The sequence below is a fragment of the Calypte anna genome, chromosome 1 (assembly GCF_003957555.1).
Source record: "Calypte anna isolate BGI_N300 chromosome 1, bCalAnn1_v1.p, whole genome shotgun sequence".
Taxonomy (NCBI): Eukaryota; Metazoa; Chordata; class Aves; order Apodiformes; family Trochilidae; genus Calypte; species Calypte anna.
Window position 1 is genome coordinate 126,319,091 of NC_044244.1, and position 20,426 is coordinate 126,339,516.

General features: G+C 37.8%; 1 protein-coding gene across 4 annotated transcripts in view; it reads right to left on the reverse strand.

Moving 5' to 3' along the window:
• The window catches only part of WWC3 (WWC family member 3), a 101,999-nt gene that overhangs the window by 19,642 nt on the left and 61,931 nt on the right, over window positions 1–20,426 (reverse strand). For all 4 annotated transcript variants that reach the window (XM_030457942.1, XM_030457932.1, XM_030457923.1 and 1 more), the window contains 3 exons: window positions 10,934–11,176; window positions 7,646–7,735; window positions 5,948–6,522 (listed from right to left, as the gene is read on the reverse strand). In XM_030457942.1, the coding sequence (XP_030313802.1) occupies window positions 5,948–6,522; window positions 7,646–7,735; window positions 10,934–11,176 (908 nt within the window). The remainder of the gene's footprint in view (window positions 1–5,947; window positions 6,523–7,645; window positions 7,736–10,933; window positions 11,177–20,426) is intronic.

Sequence of the window (20,426 nt, forward strand, 5' to 3'; positions counted from 1 at the left end):
AAAACTCATGGCAAAACAATTGGCACAAACACAGTTCATTGCTTTTTCATCTAGCCCTTACATTAAAAATCCAGAATACTCTCAACAGGAGATTTTCTGTGGGAGAATTGAGAAAGGAAGCTTGTGGCTAATTTCTCTATTACAAGACTAAGTATAAACCACTTGCATTGTTCTTGCAGTGCTTTTCTGGTGGAATAATCCCTCCTGGAGGAAGATTTACATTAATTCAGCATATGTACACGATATCCTAAACTCTGAAGATTTACCTACTGAATATACAATAGGTTGAAAACAAACAGAGAGACTGATTCTTTTAAGAAGTTATCTGATAACACAATGGGAGGTTTTGTTCTCATTTGTTTCCTAATACAAAGTCTCAAAGAATACTGTTTATACCATCACATAATAGCAGCTTTTATTTACAGTCTGAGAGGCATTATCAAAAAGAAACAGCACTTTCCAACTCACTCAGACCACTGTTTTTTCAAATGCCTGGACTCTGAGAACTGACGGGGGGGAGAAGGAAACAATTTCCAGCCCCCTCTTCCACCCTTCCTCAAATGATCAGCAGCACCATAATCACGTTCATGTTGTAAGTATATCAACAAAAAATATTTTATGCATCAGGTTTTGCCCAGGCAAGTACACACAGCAGCTACCAACCACTTAAGGTACATGCACAGGTGGTAAGGCTCAAGAATTGCATAGGTAAGGTTTTGACACTTCATCAACAGCTCCTAATGAGTTTGTTTTCTTTCATGTCCTAGAAAGAACCACTAAACAGACTTGTGCAAGTGCAGTTTCTTCACCACCAAGTGAAGATTTTTTGCCAACTTTACCTCCTTTTGCTTAAGGCAGAATGATTGTCCTCAAAGCAGAAAAGCAATGGCAAAGATGTGCCACTTCAGAGGTAGAGGAAGCATGTTATTTGCCTCTACTCATGCTCAGAAACTTAAAACAGACAGCATGGAAGCATTCCAGTTTCAGCAGACAGCATTTGGAGTGACAGCAGCACAGTGCAAATCACACAGGTGGCAAGCACTAGCTCATGTTTGCTGTTTACTATGTCTGACCAAGGATGAAACATGCCTTAACAACTCATTAAGTACCTCTGTTAAGTATCATCTTAAGGCATCAAAACCAAAATGCTGGTACCTCAACGTTAAGCTTCCTTCAGCAGAGCTCCAGCCCACAGCTTGAGCTCCACCTGCAAAGCCCAGCTGAGGTACAGACACTGAACCACCCCCCTCCCATCTCACCTCCCACCAAAGCATCACCAGGAGAGGATGTCAGGACTTGAAGCTTGGTAAAGATCCCTCAAATTAACACAACCATGTCACTCCTATCAACAGATCTGTCAACCTAAGGTTAGCTCTAACCCACAGTAGGACTAGCAGGTTGCATTGAGCACAGCAGTCCTGTGGCAGCCTGAAGTATGTTCCTTCTATTAGGGTACTGACAGCACAAAATCCCAAAAGATGTTCCAAAAATCACAGGGTCCTGTTTGAAGCTAAAATTCCCAGTTCTCTGTCCTTTCAGATCCATGAGTAGCCCCACAGACCTTCCTATGGACAAATTCAATGAAGGATTTTGTCATCTTCAGCTATGCAGGAAATTTATCTGCTGACCAGGAGCATCCAATCTGCATTTGTTTCTGTGCCTGGAGAAAGAACAATCCTTCCCCATCAATTACAGCAGCCAAACTTTATTGTACATCACACACCGTGCAGTGTTATTCATGTCATCCTCACCTCAAATGAGAGGCAAGTTCAAGCTAGCACACAGAAAGCAAAGAAGTCACACTCTCCACCATCACTTGTACAAAGTGGTGAGCTTGTCTGGGTTTTTTTGTTTGTTTTTTTTCCTTGTTTCATTTTCTTTGTTTGTTTGGGTTTTTTAAAGATCTTTACATTTGCTGAGCCCATCTATGGGTTCTGTCATCTCTGGTATTTATACTGAATCAAAACCAGCACCCTGCAGAGGCATCTTTTAGAGTGAAAGTCTCCCATTAATTTCACATCACTGTAAAGAGGCTGAATTTCCCAGAAGTTTTGTATGAAAGTGTTTCTATAATTTCTGTACTAATTTCAACTAGTTACACTAGGTGGACTTTTTGTAGATAAACCTCTAGCTCACCCCTCCATGTGAACACTCTGTACAGACGTAGTGGACAAAAAAACTCATGGGCTCCGTCCTTGGGAGCTTCATGTTCTCTAATTGTCTGAATGAAATATTGGTCTGAAGCACCAACATAATGCCATGAAAAACTGACATGTTATAGCAGTGATGTAAAACCTGACAATTATTTGCTCACTGCCTGCAGGCGATGGAAGCATTTGATAAAATCTGAAAAATCACAGAGAAGCTGTGAGAGATGCAAACACCAAACCATCCCCTTGACCAGAAAAACTCAGAAGGATAAATGGGTCAAGAAGAAACAAACATCAGATTATGGATTAAAAAGAATAAGGTTTAACACAGGTTACAGACCTTATAATGCTGGAACCTATTAATTGTTTTAAAAAAAAAGTTTCTGAGGTAGACAATTACCTTTCATTTTCTTATTTAAATAAAAAAAAATAATATCCATGAACAGTGTCTGAATTTACAGAAGTGCTGGGTGCTAAAGGTTGGTAAACATAAGACAACCCTGATTAAAAGAACATTCTCACATGTCATTAATTGAAAAGGTAAACTACTTCAAAGGAAATTTTAGTGTCCAAGATTTCATTACCTAAAAAAACCACGTAAATAAATTTAAAGCACATTTCACAAGCTTAGGAGACTACAAATACTGCACATCAGCTCAAAATGCTCTAATGAAAGAGTCAAACACTAATATAAACTAAATCCGAGACACAAGCAGACCTTACCTAGCATGATGCTGCCAGGCATTACTATGATATAACAACGCTGAAGCTCACAGAACATTTTTTCCAGGAATTTAACTACAGCCATGAATACGTTGTTTAGTTGACATAGCAAAAAATTAAGTATGCCATAATGATTAAACAGATACAGCACAATATCAAACAAACCCAAATGTAGCAAAATCTGCCTTTTCTTCACATGCAACTCAAAAAACCCCTCAAAACTCCCAACCAAAACAAACAACCCCCAAAACAACAAACCAAAAAATAAAGAAATAAAACCGAACCAACACTTCACACAGAAAAACACACTGGGAATTACAGGCAAAAACAGCACAGTAAGTAATTTCAGGTTCACTTACAGTGAATTTTTCTGTTGTGCCGCATGAGAAACAAGACAAAATAAAAAGCACACAGTGATAAATCATATTTTAGATCTATGACAAATTTTTCCAAACAAGATATTATTTAGGCATTTAAAGAAACTTAGTTCTTGAAAGATTATTTTAGAATAGAGAGGAAGAGATAATTTTAAAGCCCAATATTTTATTAAAATGTTGCTTCCTGCTCTCAGCTTTACAAATACAACAGACCTAACCTCCCAGGCATATTCCCTTCACTCACACATTAACATGTTTCACAGTATGTCCATGAAACAGATGCAGTACCAAGAAAACACCAGGTCAGCAATTGACCATCAAAACTGACACTCATGAACAACTCCCTGACCTTGCTCAAGTGCTGCTTCAGTGCAGAGTACGTGCAGTTTACTCAGCATTAGCCCTCCCAGCCCCCAGAATTTTCAAAAAACTACCTCATGCTTTCTCTAAGGAAGAAACAGCAAATTATTTTCCTGAGGTGAATACTTACTAGTTTTCCAGTGTCACATTATGCTACCAGACCATTGGGTGGCAGCAACAATGCACACTGCATGGTACCTCGGTGAAACGAAAAACCTCCCCCCCCAATATCTGGGGTGCCTGAACTGTGATACAACCTCAATGCTCCATCAAATTCTTCAAGAAAAGAATACCAACCCACAATAATTTCAGAACATTCGATTGCTACTTGGAAACAACTGCATTACAATTACAAACCATCAGTCAGTGAGTGTGAAGCTCAAAGCAGTCACGTCTACAACCCAAAATCAGACAGGTTATACAGATTTTTATTAAGCAAATGGTTTCAAATGCAAATATTTTTTTAAAAAATTTAAGAAAAAGACAGCCTGGCTATTTTTGAACTATACATACTTTCTCAAAAAGCAAGACAAAGCAATCCTGCACACAGAGAAAAGTTGTAATCCCTGGGCTAGGAGCTAGAGCTGGACACCACAGCAGTAACAGCACGTTCTACCAGAGGTTTTCAAAGAAACGTGTAATATATAAAAAATATAACATAATAGGGACAAAAGAAAAAACAAAGCAAGAACTGAGACTCTCATCCTGTTGCTCCCTAGGCCCTCAGACCCGGCCTTCACTTCTAGGAAACACATAAGAGCTATAAATTAACTACTAACATAGTTTCACTTACCACAACGGGTGAAGACATGCTGTGGTCTGATCTGAGGTTTAAAGAAAGCCTCAGGAAGCCTCTTCATGGCACAAATTTAAGCACAAACTTACATGCTGGTTCTGGAATTCTGTTTATTTTGGTCTGAACGCTGCAATATGGGCACTAGAAATGTTTACATCTAGTAAATGTAAATTCTGCAGCAGTATCTTTTGGAAATACTGGCTGCATTGAGGAAAGTAGGTAACTCTAGACTCAGATGCTGTTTGAGCAATACAAACTTAATTTTCAGCACAATGGTGACATAATCTTTTTTAAAATGAAAAACTCAAAGCTTTTCCTTAAATACTGTCAGTGCTCCTTGTCATTAGCACTTGAGAAACAAGATTTTCGTAGGATAATATGATACATACTCTGGATATGTGTAAAATTACTCTTGATGTGCTAAGTCCTGGATGCAACATTCTATGCAACCACTAACACAGAATTCTGGATATAGAAATGGGATAGGAATTACAGCCCTCCTCTCTACTGTGATGATTTTATGAGCAACACAAGCAAGCCAACAAAATGAAAGTCATCATGAAGGAATATTCTTTTTCATTTTAACAGCAGCTCTTCATTTGATTAATTAAAATAGGGAAAGAAATTTCTCTCATGTCTGTATGGTCAGGTTTTTAAATTTGTTAGTTTTGCTTTTTAAAACTGTTTCATCTTTTGATCTAACTTATATTTCTCACCTGTACTGCCTCAGAAGCTCCCACCAATGCAAGTTAAAGCAAGTCCATCAACTTCACAGTCAAGTTAAAAAAGAAAACTCAACAGGAACTCAACAGAAGCTGCACACATCTCTCCTCAGCAATCACAGGGCACAGGTTCTTTGAGGCAACCACTCAGGTGGATGGCTAACGTCCCATATACTCCCAACCAAAAATGCTCCTTGGCTGACTCTACTCATGAGCACAGGGCACTCAACACGGCCGTGTCCCTGTGGCTTCTGATCCATTGCACAATTCAGACACGGGAAATTGGTCTGGGGCACGTAAGAATTCAGTGTGGAGTCAGCCAGCCTTCAAGCACTGTTAGCAGCACCACATCATGCCTGGTATTGTTTTTAGGGTGGTGGGTTTGTTTTCCTAGCTCCCCTGGGTTTGTGCAGCTTTAAACTATCAGAATAATGGCAACATGGGTACAAATGGAGACCTCAGACTTAACTAAACCACATCTTTTTGCTAATTTCAAGTCCAAGATCAAAACACTCATTTCTTGATGTGCTACACTCCAAAGAAAATCCATGTTCCATTCCCTTTCCTTCTCCCACTTCACTACTATTTTAAGATTCATTTACATAGATTTCTCTACTTTTTCACCTCTTTGCCCTCAATCTGAAGTCTCAGGCTTGGGGCTTTTTGTTTGTTTGTTTTAATAGCTAACATCTACCATTTAATTTTTAACTGATAGAAGTAAAAGAAGCCAAGTAGAGGAGCAATCTCTACTGAGATAGCACACTTAGGTCTGTGGGGCATCTTCTATGTGACAAAATAACAACGTTCAGAATAACTCACCTCCCCCAGTTTGGACACCAGTCAGCTGTGGTCCCATTTCTCTCAGCCCTTCACTGTCCCCAGGGTAAGTGGATGCCTGAGACGAGCTCGTTCCTTGTGCGTCATCGTCACCCAAAGCTGCGGTCTGAGCCCTGAGCATTTCCAGGGCTCCTATGCTTGCCATCTCCTCAAAACCTTCTGACATCTGAGCCAAGGGAGAATCTCGAGATGCAGAGAGAAACGGGGTGTCCAGAGGTGAGCTCGGAGGGGAGAGCGATGACAAGGAAGACCGTGACGACAGGGATGCAAGTGACTGCGGGGTATCCAGAGACCTCCTCTGCTTGTTGAAATTTGAGTGCCCAATGGGATCAGCATATGGCACATCTTTTGTGAGAGACTCAAAGGGAATGATGTCAAAGCGTAAGTGCTGCCCGTAGTCTGTGACACTGTCTGCCTTGTCGTACTGCGGGAGGCCGTAGATGTCTGTGAAGCTGACGGAGCTGAGGGAGCCTCTGCTGGAGGCCAAGGATCCTCGACTGGAGGCCAGGGATCCCCTGCTGCTGCCAGAGGACATTGTGAGGGTGCTAGCTGACAGGCTGTGTCAGGCAAAGGAAGAGAAAACAAAAGAGGCCCTTTCAGATGCAGGGAATCAGGAATACCAGCACAGAAAAAAAACATCAATCCAGATTACACAGGCGATTCAGTAAAGCTACGCAGAGAGATTATTTGACATTTTGAGGTTTAGCTTGTATCTCTCGCCCTGGTCTCAAGTACAACCATGAGTGCAACAGCACAAGTGACAATGAAATCACGTGCCTGAAGACAAAGGCTCCAATAGGATGAGTCTACTCTTTTTTCCACCATATAAGGTCCAAAAATTTGGCAGAAGAGGTCAAAGCAGAGAATCTGGATCAATGGAGTCAATGTAAAGCCACGAAGTACAGATCCAGGTTGAATTATCATGATCCAGCTTGAATTTACACTGTCAATCATAAATATTACCAGAGAAAAGTAAGAAGAGATTTGTCAAGTCCTAACAAACTTCTGTGTAAGCCTCGTCCTCAAAGGCTTTTCCAGTGCAAAATAAAAAAAGACTGTAGGATGAATCCTATTCCAGTTCCTCTTACCACTCTTGGAAAGGGAGAGAGGGATGTAACAGAGAGAGATGAAGTGAGACACAGCAGGAACTGAGCTTTTGATATTGGCATGGTGTTGAGCTGAGGAATCCTCAAGAGCTGCATCTAAAGAGGCAGCTGTAAGTGTGAATATCCAAAACATTCTGGGCTTCTGTGTGGGTCTTAGCACATTCTCATATTTAAATGGCAAAATTTTGTCATCTCAGCAGGGATCAAAAATCTCTCCTCTGGGAAAGGTATCAGAATTTTAAACCTCACATGATTTAAAAGAATGTTATATTCATATTAGTGAAACTGTAACAATAATAAAATGGGGTTGAAGGATGTTATCTTCTTTCCAGAAAATAAGATAACATATAAAATTCCCAAATGCACATAATAATCTAGTTCAAACAGCCATCATTCCTATCTAGAAAACTACATCCAAATCATCACATTCCATAGACCAAACTGTATAAATTTAGTAAATACTAACTTATTTGGCTGACATATACAGAAGTATTAAAAGGTAAACTTTGTAGATTATTAATATTATTCTCTGCTGCAGTTAAACTTTAAAACCTGCTGGGTTTACATAACTCACCTTTTTAACTGGGAGTGTAAATATGAGGTTAAGCGTGTAGCTTCTTCTAGTTGCATAAGCAGACAATTTCTCTTTTCCTGTAACAGTATCCTGTAATTAAACAGATACATATTACTATTTTTCTTCATTACAGTAGCGCTCATAAAGTGCTGGGAGCTTTCCAAGTACAGAAAAATATCTCTGCATTGCAGTTTGGAATATTAAAAAAAAAGTTTCACTTTAATGAAAAGTTTTACTTTATGCAGCAATGGAAATTCCAGGAAGAATACATGAACCAAGACTCAAACAGAATTCTCAGACAAGAAAAGTAACTGAGGCACAATGTAAGCATCATGATGTTGGAAATACATTACAGCAAAGTTATAAAAAGTCCTAGGTAAAAACATCAGACTTCACAAGATTAATTTTTCCTTTGCAGCAACCTGATTGTGCCAGTAAAATACAGAGAACTACTATGACTTTCATTGCCTTGGCAGGAAAAAAATATTCCAAATAGCCCTATTATCCACATTAATTAGTGTCAAATTTCAAAGATAAAAAGGAAATTTTTTGAGGATTCAGTTAAGCGGTAACCATAAAACTCAACCTTAAGTTCTAGTTCTAGGTGTTTCAAATATATTTATATATTATTATATTTAAGGAGGTGATACAGCATTTTGAATACTAAGCTATGACAAAAATCTCCCTGCAACTTATTTTTTGCCCATTCTAATAGCAGTCACCTGAAGTACTCAGAACTACTGCCACAACAAAAATGGAATGTACCTATTAACCTTGTCAGTCTCATAGACCTGTAAAATAATCTCAAAACACAGAATATAGGTTATTAAAACTTCAAAGATTAAATTTTATCTATTGATATCACATTTACTCTTTTTCTGAAACCAGTATTTTAACCATGCCTGGTGTTTTCTTTTTCCAAGCCTAATCTCACAGAACTTCAAATTAAATCAAGGTGTTTTGTACTGTACATTTGTATGCCCAGGAAAGGTACTGAGGTACAGCTCCAGCTCTGCATTCACAAGTTGGCTGGAAAGTAGGATTCTGACAGTTTGGAAAAAGGAAATCAAACTTATTTGAGGGCTTCAGACCTTCCTCAACTACAAAGACAGCTCCTAGAAGTGAACGCGTTAATGGACAAGATAAAAAAAAAATAAATAAAATGGATGGCTAAGATAAAATACAAAGTATGCCTTCGTTAGCAGTAAAACATAAATCTCTCAACTTCTTTGGCCTCCAACTTCATTGATTCATATGCTGGCAAAGGGCTTGGTGCTACACACCAGCAACCCCACCACCCTCTGGGAGACTTCCCCTTCATTGCAACCACATGGCAGAAGCTGCACACCCAAGAATGTGCCAGTGCTGAGGCTTTTCTGCTGCTTCTGTGGGCCCCAGGTTAACCAAATGATGCAAGGAAGGCTGCAGCTCAGCTTTGTAAACTTACATGATAAAAGCCCTGCACTCTGGAACCAAAAGAAAATGACAAATGTATGCAAGGAACTCAACTGATTCAAAAGCTTGCGGGGGAAAGAAGGGCTATCCACACCATCTACTTTAAAAAAACAGCTGAGGAACTTAGAGTCCACAGTCATCAATGCTGGAAGATACCTGCACTAAAGAGGAAAAGATGCCTCCAAATAAGGCTGAGAGTCAGTCTTAAAAAAAGAAAGAAAAAAACCCCAATTAATCAACTAACTAACCAAAAAACACCAAGAACAAACAAAAGCCAACAAGAAAAAAACGAAACAAAACAAACAAACAAAAAAGGAACTGCCTCCCCCCCCCCCGAAAAAAAAAAAGGCTCCATCTCTGTCATGCAGATTCTAAGTTACCTTTAAAACTCAGTAACAGAACAGAACTGACAGAACTGGTCACTATTTAAAGAGAAAGCTTCTTTGTATTTCACAATTAGAAGAAAATGGAAACAGAAAAGCAGTACTAGGAATGGCTTGGGATATTCCCAAGCCTAAGACAAACAAGTAAATTAGGGCTACTAATAACTAGGTTGATTTGTATAACAAATCTTAATTTCTTGTACAAAAATAGAGAGCCCTTCAATAATTCTAACTTCTACTCAACTTTTTGCTAGCATTTGAAATATCAAGTATCACACTGGAACGCCGGTTTCCACAGCATGAACTACATGGAAAAATAGCTTGGCCTTCTTGCCAACATAGCATGCACTACCTAATATGAGAGCCCAAAAACAACAAATAAAACGTACTAAACTGCACTGTAAAGTGAACTCCCTTTTCTGTCAGTTTCAACTGGAAAGCCAGTGCAACAATAATGCAAAAATTGCAAAATAGGTAACACTGAACTGCAGGTTGGCTGTGAATTTTCTATTTATTGCCTGACTTTAACATCTAATTAAGTTTTTTCAAAGGAACTGAAGTTCTCAGAATTTGTTTATGGAAGGCACTTCTAAATATTTTTGAAGTGTTTTAATTATGTAAATATTAACCTTTACACAGATCACATTAAAGCTGATTCATGTAGTTTTCCTCAAGTGTCAAACTTGGCTTTTACCACTACTCAAGAGAAGCAAACCTGAGAAACAAGTATTTTCTCTCTTTCACTGGATGCAGTCAATGGTAACAAGAAAAGGTTAAGGGGATTTGTCCATTCCTTTCACTACAGGAAAAACTGGGCAACTTTGAAATAAAGAATAAAATTTTGAAATAATATTTCCATTGATGTCTCTTGGGGTTTGTTTGTTTGTTTTACATATAATTTCATATGCAATTTCAATTTTCAAGAACAATTCTCTCTACTATGTTCTCTGAACATCAGTTAGGATGTGCAAATTAAAAGGGAAAATTGCCTACAAAAGACAGTGAAAACCTAAGTGTTTGATTTTGCCCTTTTAAGAGAGAAATCAAATATAGGAAAGGACCTTTGTTGGGATGCTTTTGGACAAGCATATTACTCTGCTGCAAAATAACAGAAAAAAATTTCATTACCCAGGTACTGTTATTCAGGTGTCTATTACCAGACAGTATTACACTTTTTCCAAGCATCTCTTGTGACTGTTATGATTACTTCATATTCAGATTTTTTTGATGAATGAAAGGAGAACTAAATAGTTGACATCACTCTACCTCTCCTTCAGCAGACTTCAAGACAGAATTAAAAAATGGCATTTGGCAGCAGTCTCTTCCATTTTTGAAAGCAAATTATTACAATATTTGTTTCTTTAAACACAATTAAATCCTCTACCTCTCCTTTTTAAACCACCTACATGAATCTTGCAATAAGATTAAAAAAATATTTAAGTTCCCAAACCTTTCAGTGGCCCCATGAGCAGATGTTGCTCGTGCTCGTTGAATTTCATCCTCCAAGCGTCTTTTTTCTTCCTCCAAACGTGCGATGTCTTCTGGGGATCTTCTCTGCTGACTGATGAGCTGCAGCTCCTGAAGAAGAGCCTCCTTCTCTTTGATCAGCTGAAGACGGTCCCTGTCCGCTTCAGCCATTCCTGGCCAAGATTCATTTTCTAGCAAGGCCAGCTGCTGCTGTATGTTTGAAACTCTTTAAAAGAGGATACAGGTATTTTAAAACTCAGAAGAGCCAATGATTAAGACAATTCAGAGAAAAAATATCACACTGTGAAGCCTATTAGCTTTGACTTTTTTCTTCCAGACTTCAAAGAAAAGAAAATGTAAAGGAGCTTAGAAGAATTCTTTGTTCCTCAGTTTTGGGGCATGCTTTTTTTTTCTCTTTGTTTGTGTGCAATTTTTTTTTTCATCATTTTAAAACACTAAAGAACTGCAAGTGCTCCTAAATGTGTAGCTGCAGAAGACTTATGCTGTGTCTATTACATGAAAAATACTTGTCTTCACACCTTCCAATTCTGTAATAAATCAGTTTTCTGCCTGTACAACTGATGAAGTTGAACACCCTTTCATTCCCCATTCTTCCACTATCAGCTCTTAACTTGGGATTTTAAGAGTACAGTGAGAAGTTGAAGGGGATGAAGGGAAGATGTTTATCTAGTGACAATAGGGCCATACATTCACATCCCAGCTCAGCAGAGGAATGGTTCGAGGGGCTGAAAATATTAGGCAGTACTGACTGTCAACAGAATTTAAAGACAAAATGAGCTGTCAAGAAAACAAAAACATAGGTCTGGAAAAAAAGATTGACTGGTTGCAAAATACAGGTGGCTTTAGGTATATTTGATATATATATATCAAATCAAGAAACTAAAAGAGATAACTCAATATTCTGTAGTAGGCTTTATACCCTCAAGTAGTTTCCTATATCTCAATATACTGAATCACTACACAAAACAATGGTTGTGAGAATAATTCCACAGTTGACATTTTAAGAAAACATTCTGCTAAAAACAAATTTTCAACTCTTCTAACGATTACAAGAACCCTGAGGCTAGAAATTTCACAAGTGTTTCTTTTGGCAAAATCAAAAGGTCTACAACCGTAACAGGGAGAACCCTCTTTTACTGTTAGATATTTATGCTTTTCTTACACTTTAGAATACTACAGTTAAAATGAAAACTAAATAGGAGAAAATCAAGCTTTCTGATGTTTGAACATTCAAAACTAAAGAACTGTAAAACAAGCAACTCAGTTCAAGCTTCAGTTTTATCTTCATTTTGAAATGGTAGCATTCAAAGTTCAGTGCACCATAAAAGATTGTCAACCTTTAATCAAAAAAAATAAAAGCACTTTTAAAGCCAGCCATGAAAGTGGATATGTGTCCATTCTTGTGGTAAGTTGTCTTTTAAGTAATCTTTTTCACAAAGTATCTGGTAAGAATGAAAAGACAGTAACAAACAAAGCAAAGTAAAAGCACATAACAAGCAATCAGAAAATCTACAGCGTGATTTCATATTTAAGAATAAAAGAAAACACATAGTCATGAGATAGGTAAGCTTTTCATAACTTAAAAACAAAACTTCATGCAATGTTTATTTCAGACTGACATCTGGAAAGTATTTGGCCATCTTATTATCATGGGAAGGGAGATAAAATATCAAAATAAGTAATTTTGCAATGACTGCATTCATGGGTGAATAGGAACTTCATTGTGAATTCTGTCAAATGAATATTGCCCGGCCTCTGATTTACAGCAAGCAGAGAACTTGGGTATTATGTTACATTTCAGTCTAAAGTAGAAAACTTTATCAAGCCCTTCAATACTATTTCTTCCTCCTTGGATTAATAACCCACTTGCTGCCAATAGACACTAAAAGCACCACTGTAAATCAATGCATCCAGTCTGCATATTTCATGCCCCAGCTAACGTGCATGAATGCCAGAGGCAGCTTCCTAAATAACCACTCACCCCATCAACCAAACATCAGGGGCAGAGTCAGGACCACTCCACTCCCCTACTCAGGCTGCGTCACCATTAAAGATTCAGCAAACAGTCCTGAAGGCAAATATAGATTGATTTTCAAGTCTTTTGTGCCAAATGAAAAAAAAAAAAAAAAGGAAAACAAGGGAAATATTTAATATTTTCAAGAGAAATACAGAATTTAGGTACAATTGGGTTATTGCAGCTTGGCAAGCAAGCATAAATCAGATGAAACCTGGCAACATGTTTGAGTGACTGTGCTTATAAGCTCTTTCACAGCTTGTGGATGAAAGAAGATGAGATGTGAAGCCTCTGGGTTGTTTTGTAAGATAGATGAAGGACTGACTCCTTCATTTTAACACTGATAGCTGTTCTGCTAGCTATTTTTCTGATTCAGGGTGAGCTGGTTAAGAAGCTGCCCAAAGGAGCAAATAAATGCTAATGCAGCAACAAGAGAGTACCAGGAAGCAAGAAGGGAAGGTGGGATTTCCCCTTTCAGCACAAATTAACCATGGAATCAGCTCAGTTTCAGACTAAAAAGCACTATCCTCAATTCAAGAGGTTTAATTTAGACTCCTGAGCTTGCTGAGAGGACAGAAGTCCCTTCCCAGTTTAAAAGCTGGTTTTTTCCTTCTCAGTTTCTGTTTGATCATTTGAAAGCCATACAGTAGCAATTTTACATTGTTACTATTAAAGGGAAAAGTACTTCTGCAGGCAAAGTTCTTATCACCGAAGAGTTCTGAAGTATGATTAGGTATTTACTTTGATTCCCTTGACACTCTTAGCATTCCAGCTAGCTCTTCTTGTCTCTGGGTTTTCCCTTTCGGCAAAGAAAAAGCACTCACAAAATGCAGTAGTTCAGCACCAGTAAGCCAGTTTTCTGCAACCTGTATTTCCTCAAAAACAAACAAGTTTTCAGGGCATTTTTTTGCTTTGTTTCTACTGTGGACATGCTCTGTATGGAACTTCATTTCAGAAAGCTACAAGTGATAAGCTTTTAAAAATTTATCTCATTGGCAATAAAACACCCCTAAGGCTTGTATGGTCTCACTTACTCAAACTTAAGAAAAAATATCTGAGAAGTCATGTTAATTTCTGCTAAAAATAAAATAAAATAATCCTCTTAGGCATGTTCAGTAATTGCGATTTATCTTTTTTCAACACAAGTTTTTCTTCCCAAATCTTATTAGATTTATTATTTTATAAAATATAATTATATATATATACACACAGACACACATATATAATAAAATTATTATAGATTTATAATCTTATTAGATTTATTTAATAAATAAGCAATATCACTGTGCTTGTCCATGCCAGATTTATTACCCCTACTACAACAGTCATTCTCACTGCTGGTAAACTATAAAAAAGTGGCAGGTTTGCCTTTTCAGACTCAGTGCACATATTCACATACCTTAAACACCCACTTAAATAAATTAGTGATGTGCTACAGATTGCAGTGTAAAGGAAAAAAACAATCTTTGGGATCAATTACAAAGTCGGCTTTTTTAAAATATGTTCTTCCTTCCTACTGGGTACTTTTTAAGATACTTTTTGTGCAGTCACTGTAAAAGACTATTTCTATCTGGCCTAATGCCAGATACTCAGGTCCTACAGATAGAGCAATTTAACATATTCCCGGGGAAAAAACAGTTAAATTTGAGCCATCAACATTCCAGGCATTTTGCCCATTCCCATCCTTGCATAACAAGTGCTGAGGAGCTTGCATTCCATGCTCGAGTAGGTGGTATCAAATGACTGGTTTCCTAGGTAGGCAGATCAACTTGCTGCTTATTACAGTATTTAAAAATTTCAAGAGGAGATTAATATAACAGCTCCTGTTAAGCAGAAAAGCAGGAGGGGCACAGATAGAATGACAAAGGTTTAACCTGATGGGCTTAAATAAACACTGATTTGAAATGGCAAACTTGGCCTGAAATGGCCGTACTAACGCAGCTAGAATGATGCATAGCTACACAAACTACATCATGGGGACAAAACCCCATGAATTTTCATAATTTCCTGTCATTTGTCTGTATCATTAGGTGTCTGCACAGACACCCTTAGACAAAGTAGGGCAATCCTGTCAATGGAAATATTTTGCTCTTGTCTACAACCTCCTTTTCAAGGCTGCTATCCGAACCCAGCACGAATGAAATCATACTGCTTTTTAGGCTGAGACCATTTCAGTTTAGCAGAGGCTATTAAAATATGGCATGAAAAATTATATTAAAGTTAAACTACCTTTTTGTGAGATGAAAGTCTGCTTTACAATTACAATTAGCCCTCTGTTTAGATCATTAGATTATGAACCAGACAAGGTGTCTTGGGGAGGCAAATACTCTGAAGGACCTAACCTATCCTCATAAAAGGGCAAATTATGGGTATCCTACTACAGTTGGCAATTGGCTTACCTATAAGCTTTCATGTAAGGTCTTCCTAGCTTAAACAAGTTTTCAAATTTACTTTGGTTAAATTTTCCAAGGAAAAAAATAACAATAGCCCTCTACATTTCAATGCCTAGAACTTTTGGTGATTTATCAGATAATTTTACAGTCAAGGCCTTTGTTACCTGTGGAATGGGAAGAGTGGTGGGGATAAAAAGAAAAAAAAAAATCCATAGTTTCAGTTTGGAGGAGAATGCTGGCTAAGATCACACAAATATGCACGGATCAACATAAAACAGTCCAGATTACTCTTTTCCTTAGGCTTATAACGGGTTTATAATTGGACAGAGTTCTCTGTCACTTCAGGTAACTTCTCCCATGTGCAATACCCAGAGGAATTGGCTGTGGGACTGAAGATTTAAAATAAAGGGTGTGAGAACTCAGAGATTTCTGGTATTAACAGACCCTCCTGAGAGTGGATTATGATTTATATCCAAAGAGGAAAGGCCAGAGAAATGCACAGAAAGAAATGGAAAGAACAAGAAGCTGGAGAACTCAGCCAAATGCTCACAAAATTTCTCCACTATGTCTACTTTGGCTGTTCCTGCAAGTTTGTGCCACTGTGGCTTTGGCAGACAGCAAGAGTACGTTCTGCAGAATATGCAGCCTTCCTGGCAGCCTGATTCAATAACAAGGAGGTCTTAAACTGGTTTAAGACACTCAGGAAACCTTTAAAGTCCACTTGCATTTTGCAGGTAACATTAAGTATTCACCTTCAGGAAAACAGCAAAACTTGCTAAAGCCAGTGGAGGAGAGGAACTCGTTTTTTCCACAATTCATAGTCAAACTGGTATAATGAAAACTTCAAAGGCAGTTAAAGAGCACGCCTTGGCTCCCTTAATAACCCAAAGAAAAAGGTTTACATTTAAAAACAGGCATTGGGAGATCTGCATTTAGTTGACGTGCACATACCAGATATTTATGTGATATCCAGCAAACTACTTCAACTCTAAATCAGATTTTCAGATTACTTAAGTACAATAAAGCATACAAATTCAATGACTTTCAATATCAATTAGGCAATTACACCTGGAAACCTGTTTACACGTAATGAATTTTAACAGGAAAACACTTGACTGTTATTGTATCAGTGCTGGAATGTTGCTATCCATATCCAACCAAAAAGTATTCTGTCAGTACAAGCACAAATTGCACTGTCATGCTTCTGCTTGTGCTACTGCTTTTAAAAGCTCAATTGGAAATGAATTTCAGTGATGAGACAAGTTTGCAACACAGTCACTATTCAGCAACTATACTGAAAATAAAGAAGTAACATTGTTAAATGGAATGTGGCAAATACTAAGCAGAGCTGAGGAGGTTTTTTTCAAGGCTAAAATGAAACTGTTGAAATGAATGTGAATGAAACACAGCCAGTGTGATTTTCACAATTGAATTGGAAAATAACATCTTTGAATTCAAATTCACAGAAGGTATAAACAAATTACTGCTTTTACACCTAAATTAGATAAGGTGGATGAAGAGGTTTCAATGTTTTAATTCTGGGTTTTGGGGTTCTTCAGGGGCTTTGCAGTTGATCTTAGAGGTCTCTTCCAACCGTGAAAATTCTGTGGTTAAAGTCAGCTACCATCAGACTCAATTATAAAAATAAATAAATAAATAATTTTTAAAAAATGTTTTCAGTTAAAAATCTTGGTGCTTCTTGTAGGAAGAGACCATTTTTTCATCTATTGATTCATACACTTAACATAGCAATGGCATTTACTAATCATTTACTAACATGCCTCATGCAGTCATTATACTCATCAGCAAAACTTAAAAGTTACCAAAGAAAAACAACTTGCTTTTGATTTCATAGAATCACATAATGGCTTAGAGTTGGAAGAGACCTTAAAGACCACCTAGTTCCAACCCCCCTGGCATGAAAAGGGACTCCTCCCACTAGATCAGGTTTCTCAAAGCCCCATCCAACCTGGCTTTGGACACTTCCAGGGATGGGGCATCCACAGCTTCCTTGGGCAACCTGTTCCAGCATCTCACCACCCTTAAATTAAAGAATTTCTTCCTAATCTCCAACCTGAATCTCTCCTCTTCAAGACTCAAACCATTTCCCCCTGTCCTCTCACTACACACCCATGCAAAAAGCCCTAACCCTGCTTTCCTGTAGGCCCCCTTCAGACACTGGAAAGCTGCTATAAGGTCACCTCAGCTGAACAACCCCAACTTCCTCAGCACATCTCCATAGGGGAATGCTATGAAGATAGGCTCTCTTTCTGTGAAACAGTCTATTCAGAAAAGTGCTCGAGGGGTTCGCTTTCCAGTGTGGAAAGAGAGGTGGTCTCACTGAAATAGCAACTGAAACTAAAAACAGCAATTATCCAAGCCACTTGGGGCTGTATGTTCAAAAAGACCATCCCTCACTCGTTCCCTCTTCTCTAGAGGGCCACACTGACAGATCTGAAAGAAGAAACTTCATGGAAATAAGGTACAGTTTATTTTTTTAACATGTAGCAGAAGAGAAAAGAGCAGTAGCAAAGTGACTGAGACTCTCTTCAGCATGACTGGCTGGTTTAAAAGTATTATTTATAATAATAAACATTAATAATAATAAATTATTATAACAAATATCTCCTCCTAAAGCCTGGACCAAGCACAGGAGAGAGGACCTCTTCCACCAAGTGCTGGAGATGTCAGAATCCAAAGCTCACATCTGAAGTACCCATGGGAAAAATTAAATTACAAATTATCCAACTTTCTTGCAGTGGGAAACTGAAGGGGAAAAAAAAGCTATGTGAATGTCTTCATTTATGAAAAGGCAAAACCACTCAGATCTTTGAACGGGGAAATAAAATCAGATTATCTTTTATGGGGAAGGAGAGACATTTTGGGAGTATAGCCAACTTTTCTACTATCACTCTGCCTCATCTCCTGAATTTCTCAAGATAGTTCACTCAGAAATCTCAATAATTCCCATTTGCTTGCTCAGACACCATATACAGCGAATATATTTTATTTTGAAAAACTTCTATGTATGGCAAATTCTCTCCTCGTATCTAGAGCTGTATGATTTTCTGCAACAAGAGTGACTAAAATGCAACTTCAGTTTGTGGGGCTGTTCCCTCATTTCCTTTAAGGGAAGAGATACACTTTTCTTCTACAGTGTATTTTTAAAGTCTCCCATTAAAAGTTGGAAATAAGACAGTGTGTCTGCTGTACTTATTTGCTGTATGTTTCCACACCTCATTTGACAAGCAAGCAGTCATAATATACTGCTTCACAGCTGTGGCATAAGTGTAGCATTTAAATTTTCTACTTTGTAGATTTTAATCCATTGCAGCACATTCCGTCACCCACACTGTGCAGTAACAGTAGATATTTCACCAACCAAGGGAGAATGAGCACAAAGATATTTAGTAGAGACAAAAGCCCTACAGAAATGCCAGCAAGCTGAGGGGAAGGAATGCATGATAAATGAAGAATGCAACCACAGAGATAACTGGTAGGGGCAATGAGCTTTGTGCAGTTCCACTCAAAAGCTGAAAGCTGATTACTTCCGTACAACATACTGGGCAGAATAAGTCTACTATTTTAAAGCAAATAACATGCTTTTGCTAAATAACAGACCATTGTCAGAGCTGCTATCCCAGGACAGAAAACTACCCTTACTGCAATTCCTATTCTCTAGGTGGAAGGTTAGTTATTCGTGTTTTCTACCTTTTACTGACACCAAATCCCAGCTCGCTTCTGATGTTCAGAAACACTGCATACCATACATAAACAAAAGTCTGGCATTTCCAGCTGAAAAATGCTTCTGCTATGAAAAGTGGGAATGGAAAGGGAAAGGGATAACCAAACCCTCAACTCCATCTTTTTTCTGTAACAGCACACATGAAAATAATTGTTTTGAAAAACATTTAGAAAAGGTATGTCTGAAAACCAAACTAAAACCATGTCGTAGTCACAAACCAGTGGGTCTGCTATCCTGAACAGTATAAAACTCAGTTCTATCCTCCTTATTTCAGCAACTGTTATGAACCCCGAAATTATCACTGGACTACTAAGTGCCAAGGGTTAAGCCTGTGACCACAGAGGACACTGATGAGTACCTGGTCTGCCCTTTTATTTTCTAATTATTTACCCTTTATTAGGTGTCACTGGTATTCACATGAAGTATTTTACAATGCAGATTTTAGTCCAGTTACAAATCCTGAAGATTTAGCTGTGTATCTCCAACATACTTGCAGCAATTACATTTTTTTTGAAGTCTGTATTACATCCAAATGTGGGTGAATTTTCCAAGAACAACAAAATGGCGAATTGCTTATAAAGCTTCCAGTCCTTGCCAAGACATATGACAGCATTAAGGTTTCCTCCAAAGAAAAAGTCATCATAATATGAAAAAAGAGCCAAAAGTATTGAACTTTTTTTTTTTACCCTTCTTCTGAGATTTAAAGAAACTGGCAAAACAGGCAAAGTTGAAAAGAAAAAAGAAAAATCCTAACTTTAAAACAAGGGTTTTAAAACTACACAGAATCTTTTCAGTGTCTGTCAATTTTAGTAAAAAAATGTTTTATCAGCACAAACTAAAATACTTAATACATAAAATTTCTGTGTTCATGTCATCATCTTTACCCACACTATTGTCCTGAGTATGTGGCAGCTTGAAATCAATGAGGTTAAATGAGGACCTAATAAACTATACTAGGTCTTTTTAGTACTGTTTTAAAAATAGTACTAAGTAATAATAGATTACTTTTATGAAGCCATGAAAAGAACACTGCAAGGCTGACCTCCCAAAAAAAGAGTTGTGGCAAGCAATTCAATCGAAGGACTATATCTGTTTCAAGTAAATTTTTTTTTTCAAACTTAACATTTATTCTTATGTACCCTTTTGTTCAGCTCTGAAGACCTTCATTTATCTCACAGGCAGTCCTGCATTCTTTCTTCACATTGAGTTCATGACTTCAGTACACTGAACTTAGAACACAGGTATGCAAATCTCCAAATATACTGACAGACCAGGCTGATAAGCATGAATTTAAAGACTGTTT